We start from the raw sequence: 7,626 nt of genomic DNA, 5'->3' as shown, positions 1-7,626 counted from the left end.
ATCCTTTCACTGTAAAAACATAGATGTATTACATCATTATCATAATTTATTATCTGAATATATAATATTCAGTTATTTTTAAGAGGATTTATCTTCTCTAATTAATTTATGCTACATACGGTGAAAGTAATTTTGTTATAAATATTTATTAATGACTTATCATTTAACTAATAAATGAATGCAAGAGTTCCCGAGAGCACTAAGAAGTTCTCATGTTGTTAGGTGTTTGCTGTTCCGGTGTTTGACATGATGGAATCAATCATGGTGCGGAGAATGAATTTCAGGCCAACCTGGTACCTTCGTTTCATTTCCCGCAATATTTATGTTGGTGAGTGTTCTTCATAATATTTTCCCTACTATGTCTATATATATATATGTATATATATATAGTTGTTCTTTTTCAATGAATACGGGAGTAGAATCTAATAGCACCGTTGAAAATTTTGTTCACATGCAGCACTTACTATGCTAGTTGCAATTATATTTCCGTTTTTTGGTGGGCTCCTTAGCTTCTTAGGAGGACTTGTCTTCGCTCCAACCACATACTTCGTAAGGAAATCAAATTAATCTCATTTTATTTATTTATTATTTTGTAACCTACAAACAAACTCTGATGGTATTCAATTTAATGAACTTTCGCAGCTCCCTTGCATAATATGGCTAGTAGTCTATAAACCAAAGAGATTTAGCGGATCCTGGTGTGCAAATTGGGTATGTATTTTTAAAAATTCTTCTCATAGTTCTATATAGTTGAATTTCCATATATTGCATAATATGACATCTAATAAATATATAGTGCTCTTGATAACTAATAAAAAATCAAATATAAGTGTAGTACTATTTTATACGTACTAAGAGTGCATGGATTAAAATCTCACAAAATTTACGATTATACTATATATATGACTAAATTTTTTTTCATGGTGTTTAGTTTTGCATCGTATTTGGAGTATTATTGATGGTTTTAGGCTCGATTGGCGCAATGAGGGAGATCATTATGCAAGCTAAGGACTACAAATTTTTCTCTTGATCTTTTTTGGCACAAACGAGGTTGCGTCAACGATGATGTTACTTTGAATATTATTCATCACATTTATTCATCTATTTCTTTTAGCCCTTTAGTCAAATACCTAGTTAACTATTTTAGAAAAACACTTTTATTAAGTGAAGTATATTATTAGAAGAACAGACTAATTTCATTTTAAGTATGGTCGAACTTCCTTTTCAGCTTTTAATAGGTTATTTCATTAGAGTAGAATCCATATTCCTTTCCCGCAAAAGTTTGGGAACCAAGAACAAAGGTAGATAGTATAATGAAAGATTTTATAATTGTCTTTATATGAAGATATTTTTCTCTTACCATTAGATTATGAATTTTTTGGTTTGAATTTGATGTGTTATAAAAGTATTATTTTTTTTAAAAGTATGGCTAAATAAATAAAATATATTTTTAACATAAATTTTTTTTATAAACTTATTATATCTAATAAATTATTTTACATTTTATTAATAAATCATGATTTTAAATTATTTTAATATTTTTAAAGGTATTATACATTTAAATCACCGCATAATTTTTTAAATTACTGTCCTCGATAATTTAAAAATTTATTTTATGTTTTTCAAAGTGAAATAATTTATTTTTGACTTTTTAATCACACATTTTAAAATTTCTTTTTTTAGAGTTGCTATTTACTCTAAATTTATATACTTCTGGAGTTAGTTAGATCATTTTTTTGTGTGTATAAATTAATCTGTAAATAACTTTAGCATCAATTGTACTAACAACTACAATTCAATACTCATAATAAAAAATAGACATGAAAACAGGCCTGATCTTTTATGTTTTTTTAACGTTTAAACGGATTATTCTAATTTGAAGCTTGTTTAAAATCACCACTAAAGTATTATATAAGTCATAAATATCAATATATACCAATACATAAGTCATTATTCAAATATCAACAAATCTATTAAGCAATAATATTTTAATTGTATAAAGAGCAGAGATTTTAGTCCCACGTAGTAGTAGAGATGTTTAAATCTAAACCAATTTAAATCAAATCTAATTTAATTTAAATTAAAAATCAATCTAAATTGTACTAATTTAGATTTAATTGGATTATATTTTTGCAAATTACATAAATTAGATCGAATTTTAAATCTCAATTCAAACTATTTGAATAAAATATCAAAATATCATTATAATTTATCTATTAAATATTTTATATTTTATGTGTATGCGTGTTCTTGTGTCTTATCAAATTTTAAAATTTGCGTGTCAATATGTCCCGTGTCATGTCGTGTCGTGTCCAGTGTCCGTGTCCGTGTAAGTGCAGCATAGTTTACTCTATAATAGGTATTTTATTTTCAAAACTAATATTTAATATTGGAAGTATTGATTGGTCCAAGAAGAGTTAATCGGGACCCGGCCAGTGTACTCTAAACACACTGTTTTGATATTGAGAAACCACTCTCTCTCTCTCCCCTTCCAAGCTTTCAGTGCCATTCTTCCTTGAAAACCCTGGTCTTCTTTCAAAGTTCTTTCCCGTTCTTCCTTGAAAATCCTAGCCTCCATCGCTCCGCCGTTGGTCTCACCATCGCCGCCTGCTTCGTCGTGGTCGTTCGCCATTCCTCCTGGTTCGCCGTGCTCGAAGGCCCTCCCGTTCGCCCCGTCGTCCGTCCGTCGTCCGTCCGTCGTGTTCGCCGCCAGCTCCCCGTCGACCGTCGCCAGCTTCCCGTCGTCCGTCGCTCTCTTCAAATCTCTGGTCACTGCCCCTCGCCGAAGGTAATGCCTCGGATGCTCAGTCAGTTCTCGGTGCTTTTTCTTGGTTGATTGGCTTTGCTCACTGCTTGATGATAAATTTTAGCTCTGGTATAGGCTTACTAGCTTCTTGTTGCTTGTTCTGGGTTGATTAATGTTACCTAGATTATTTTTTTATTTGTATTTTTTTATATAGTGGGAGTACATAAGGAGTACATAGTATATAAGGAGTTATAACTCAACAAATATTTTTTTAAGGGATTTTTCATTCTGTTACCTAGATTATTTTTTTATTTGTATTTTTTTATATAGTGGGAGTACATAAGGAGTACATAGTATATAAGGAGTTATAACTCAACAAATATTTTTTTAAGGGATTTTTCATTCTGTTACCTAGATTATTTTTTTATTTGTATTTTTTTATATAGTGGGAGTACATAAGGAGTACATAGTATATAAGGAGTTATAACTCAACAAATATTTTTTTAAGGGATTTTTCATTCTTTTCAAAAAAAAAAAAATAAATAAATAAAAAAATAAAAAAATAAATAAATAATCTAGGTAACAATTAACTCAGTTAATGGCTTACTGATTGTCGATTGATGATAAATTGATACTGATAAATTGTTTTTTTTTTGCTGTTGTTAAATTTTGTTAAAGTTTTTTGGTGATAAATTTTGTGCTCATTGCCTCATTCAGTGCTTTTTTTTTTTTCTGTTGTTAATCATTGTGCTGAGCTTGTTAAAATTAGGTTGAAAACTTTGGCATGTTCTTGATATGTGTTGATTTTTTGTTATTTAAAGTACTGTTAGTTTCTGTGAACTAGTTATAAACCAAAAAACAAAACAAATGCCTCCTAAAGGAATACTTGTAATTTAATCACAAAATGTAACAATTTGTGTATTGGAATGAACTCGTATAATATTGTCTTACTGACATTTTAGTAATACTGTTTTAGCTCTCAGAAACCAAGTGATTATCATTTCCGTCTGTGTTAATACTGTTGAATACAGGGAAAAACTGAAATGATATGTGATTAACCACTATATGTCAACTTGAAAGTAATTGTGTGTAAAGTTTGAATGTTGTTAATTTCACTTTATGCTTAATACCAACAAGCCTCATGTTTTAACATAAAATTTAACTTTGTGATACTATGCAATTTGATTTATTGGTTAAGAAATCAACTTTTAGAACCTTTGGGATTTCATACTTTAAAACTGAACTTGATTAGCCAAATAAAGTGGCAACAAAAACGCAAAACATGAGTATATGTATCCTTGATAGTACATTTTGCCATAAGTTGGTGCTTAATACTCTTATTATATCACAAAGCTCTTAAACTTATAACTGGAGAAGTAAACACGTTATTTTTTGTCCGATCCAGAGTTCTCTTAGCTAAAGTAACAATAGGCTTTGTTTTAAACTTATAACCGGAGAAGTTATGACTTTGGTTGATGGCGTTTCATGTAGTGCTTTAAATTTGGATAACATTTTAAAGTTTATATTAGACTATAATATGTTCTAATGTGTTTATTTATATTTTATTTATTATTTTATCATAAAACAGTTATTCCAGTTGAATTACGGTTGAACCGGTTGGATCAAAAAACCAAAAATCAGTGACTTAAGCGGTTTGATGACCAGTCCGGTTTTCAAAACCTTGGTCAAACTCCAACAGCTGCAAGATAGGTTCAGGTCTTGAGGAGGTTGCAGCCAATAAGCCATTCAACTCCAAGGGCTCCATCCTCCATGTCTGGCAAGCTGGTCAGCCACACAATTCGACTCTCTTGCTATTAGCTTCATCCTAACTAACTTCCCAGCCAAAATCACCTTTTCCACAATAAACTATACCGCCTAGGAAAAAAAAATTCAGAATGTTGCTGCTACGAGTTTGCCCAGCCATGACTCTTCACCTTCCTTATTCCGTCGCTAGATCAAAGCTTCCTGTAACAACCAATCCTCATCGTTTCTCCAATCTCACTGTTCGCAGCTCTAACTTTCCACTCGATTTGGATCCTAATGAGTCTCGCAAGGTACTCTTCTTTTTCTTTTTGTTTCCTCCAATTTCCCATTCCTTTCTATCTTAGGGTTCTTGAAATTGACCACACCTTAGATAATATTAGAATTGATTAATTGAATGCTACTAATTTCATTAAAGGCACACTTATAGGTTGTGTCTGTTGAGAATTTTGTAGTTAGTTGTGGCAGTGAAGGAGAAGCTTGAGAAAGAACACTATAGCCTCCCTGTAGGAAAAAATGGAAGGGATGATGAAGACATGATACTATGGTTCCTTAAAGACCGCAAGTTCTCTGTTAACGAAGCTGTTAAGAAGTTGACTAAAGCCATTGTATCCTTTTCCTACTTATATACATCATCAATAAATTTTTGCAAACATGATAGGGATAGTGACATTTACTAATTGGAATATGGAAATGTGGAAATGTTGGTGAATTTTGAGTGCATTTTGTACTCAACTGTTATGGATCATTTGCTAAACTAAGCAAGCAAGCATAATTTGATTTTCATTCCAAGTTTTCTACCTTCCCATGTACCAACTACAAAACCAAGTGAACAGCCCTTGCTTGAAAATTTTACATGATTTGTGCTTTCCTTATGCTCTATAAGAAATGGCGTAAAGACTTTAATGTGGCGGAGCTTACCGAAGAGGCAGTTAAAGATGTTGCTCAAACTGGAAAGGCATATGTACATGACTTTCTAGATATCTATGGTAGACCTGTACTTATGGTGGTTGCTTCAAAACATTTTCCTGAAGTAAGTCTGGAAGTTGCAGTAATAGAAATCTTTTATTTTGATTTATGTTTGCCTGTGTTGCTTCTAATTATATATACAATAAGAGGAAAATAAGCATGGCTACTCGGATGCAAGTGCAAATTGCTTTGCTCTACTGAATAGCTAGGTTCTTCAATTTTTGTAAGCTTATTTTGTATGATTTTCATTTGCCCTTGGTTCTTTGATTTGTTAAGAACTTGCCTACATGTTTAGCTCATAGTTGTGTTCCCTCTGTTCTACCTTGTCCGTCCATTGCTTCCAAGTGCCGCAATGTTCTGCATAATAACTCTTAAATTTGAGTACAAGATTGCCTAAATTGCCATGAATTTATGGTCGCAATTATGTCCAATTTAATTTCAATTTGCACAAGCAAGACCCATGAATGTCTACTATGTTGGATTTACCATAGTACATTCTTTTATTGCATTGCATTTATTTGTTAGTGGATGTACCTTACCTCTGATTATATCATTAGGCACAGGACCCCAAAGATGATGAAAGATTGTGTGTTTTCTTGGTTGAGAAGGCATTGAGTAAGCTTCCAACCGGGAAGGAGCAGATGGTTGCAATAGTTGATCTCAGAGGTTTTGGAACAGAAAATGCTGATCTTAAATATTTGACATTCTTGGTATATTTATTTTTTCTTACTAGTTTTTGATTGATAAATACGTATTACCATTGTGTAATTTGTGTTTTATGAATGCAAGTGCCTCACTTGTAAGAAATTGTACTAAAGGAGCATTCCAAAAACCTAATGCATTTCCTTCACTTTCTGCAGTTTGATGTATTCTATTATTACTATCCCAAGAGATTGGGTGAAGTACTATTCGTGGATGCTCCTTTTGTGTTTAAGCCAATTTGGCAGATAGCCAAACCCTTATTAAAGTCCTATGCTTCTCTGGTGAGCATTAGCCATGTTATGTTAACTTTCTATTTATGATTATAAGAAAGAGGAGATCTGTTATAATTTTACTTAATTATATTGTATGTAAGATGATGACTCTCTTTTACTATTTTCCGCAGTGTTTGGTGTTAGATATCAAGTCTAAATGCTTCCCTATCTTTATTTTCTTTTGGTTAAATCCACTTTCGCAGGTAAGATTTTGCTCTGCAGAAGAGGTCAGGAAGGAATATTTTACTGATAAAAATTTGCCACCCAACTTCAGAGATTAAAAGCCTTTTCCACAAAAGTTACTCCTGCATAGCATTGTCTTGGTTTTCAGTGACCGATATGTGGTTGTGATACCAATACACTTTATTTCAGAGAAAGATTGATTTAATTTTACTCTTACCGTCAAATTTGTACCAGTCAACATTTAATTAATTTCTTTTTTTTTTTAATTTTAACCTTTTACTTTCATATTGGTTTGAGCCAAGTAAATGAATCCACGTTATAGCCAAGTAAATGAATCCAATATATATATATATATATATATATGAGTAAATAATTATTTTTAACCATAAAAGATTCAGACGCTAATAGAAATTAAAGTTATACCAAAGGATTCAACAACAATTGATGCACCAAGTTTTGCTCTAGCGTTCAATAACGCTCTTTCAATCATTGGCAAGTCTAATGCTGTTTGCTTCACATTCTTGGCATTTATGTTCACCATTCGATCTCACTGTTATTTTTTTTTGCCTTTTGTTTGTATTTAATAATTATTCAGAATAACTTATAACATTAAAGGTAATAAATATGTAATTATATATATTACACCTATGAAATTATATTTATTAAGTTACATAAAATATTTTTAAATTATTCTTTCATAGCATTATTTAATGTGAGTCGAGTCACAAACCACTTAGGGTGTGTTTGGATTTGCGTTGGAGAAGAGAGAAGCTCGTTTGAGTTTCTTGAAAGCTTCATCTTTATGTTTGGCAATATTTTTATGCTGTAAACGCAGAAGTGATTTCTGCCTTCAACCTAGGTTTACCAAAAGCTAAAAATTCTAGCTTTTCCGTTCACCTTTTCACGTTGGATTAAACTTTAGGTTCTATATACCAATTATGTCCTTCATTATTCATATATTTATTTTTTTTATAGTACTTTTTTCTCGTACTT

General features: G+C 31.5%; 3 protein-coding genes across 4 annotated transcripts in view; 2 read left to right on the top strand and 1 right to left on the bottom strand.

Moving 5' to 3' along the window:
• Positions 1-1,338, top strand: part of LOC107612335 (lysine histidine transporter 1-like) — a 3,293-nt gene extending 1,955 nt beyond the window's left edge. For both annotated transcript variants that reach the window (XM_021110226.1, XM_016314090.2), the window contains 4 exons: positions 223-328; positions 458-549; positions 643-711; positions 932-1,338. In XM_021110226.1, coding sequence (XP_020965885.1) covers positions 223-328; positions 458-549; positions 643-711; positions 932-1,030 — 366 coding nt within the window. In that variant the 3' untranslated portion in view covers positions 1,031-1,338. The remainder of the gene's footprint in view (positions 1-222; positions 329-457; positions 550-642; positions 712-931) is intronic.
• LOC110266160 lies at positions 2,356-4,521 on the bottom strand. The gene is made up of 2 exons (XM_021110225.1): positions 4,355-4,521; positions 2,356-2,788 (listed from the first exon to the last, which is right to left on the bottom strand). Exons 1-2 carry the CDS (start codon positions 4,490-4,492, stop codon positions 2,384-2,386), a joined length of 543 nt encoding a protein of 180 aa, XP_020965884.1. The 5' UTR covers positions 4,493-4,521; the 3' UTR covers positions 2,356-2,383.
• LOC107612336 (CRAL-TRIO domain-containing protein C3H8.02) lies at positions 4,598-6,758 on the top strand. The gene is made up of 6 exons (XM_021110224.1): positions 4,598-4,800; positions 4,963-5,115; positions 5,394-5,540; positions 6,034-6,186; positions 6,337-6,459; positions 6,654-6,758. The coding sequence occupies exons 1-6, from the start codon at positions 4,642-4,644 to the stop codon at positions 6,729-6,731; spliced, it is 813 nt and encodes a 270-aa protein (XP_020965883.1). The 5' UTR covers positions 4,598-4,641; the 3' UTR covers positions 6,732-6,758.

This window comes from Arachis ipaensis, chromosome B08 (assembly GCF_000816755.2).
Source record: "Arachis ipaensis cultivar K30076 chromosome B08, Araip1.1, whole genome shotgun sequence".
NCBI classification, from domain to species: Eukaryota; Viridiplantae; Streptophyta; class Magnoliopsida; order Fabales; family Fabaceae; genus Arachis; species Arachis ipaensis.
This window is presented reverse-complemented; position numbering and strand designations above follow the sequence as displayed.

Excerpts from the sequence above, each read along its gene's own strand:
- LOC110266160 (XM_021110225.1), bottom strand. The coding sequence starts at position 4,492 with ATGGCTTATTGGCTGCAACCTCCTCAAGACCTGAACCTATCTTGCAGC. Across the intron at positions 2,789-4,354 it reads TTTTGATCCAACCGGTTCAA|CTTCGGCGAGGGGCAGTGAC; the intron begins CCGTAATTCAAC and ends CCGAGGCATTAC.
- LOC107612336 (XM_021110224.1), top strand. The coding sequence starts at position 4,642 with ATGTTGCTGCTACGAGTTTGCCCAGCCATGACTCTTCACCTTCCTTAT. Across the intron at positions 6,187-6,336 it reads TTAAATATTTGACATTCTTG|TTTGATGTATTCTATTATTA; the intron begins GTATATTTATTT and ends CACTTTCTGCAG. Across the intron at positions 6,460-6,653 it reads TAAAGTCCTATGCTTCTCTG|GTAAGATTTTGCTCTGCAGA; the intron begins GTGAGCATTAGC and ends CCACTTTCGCAG.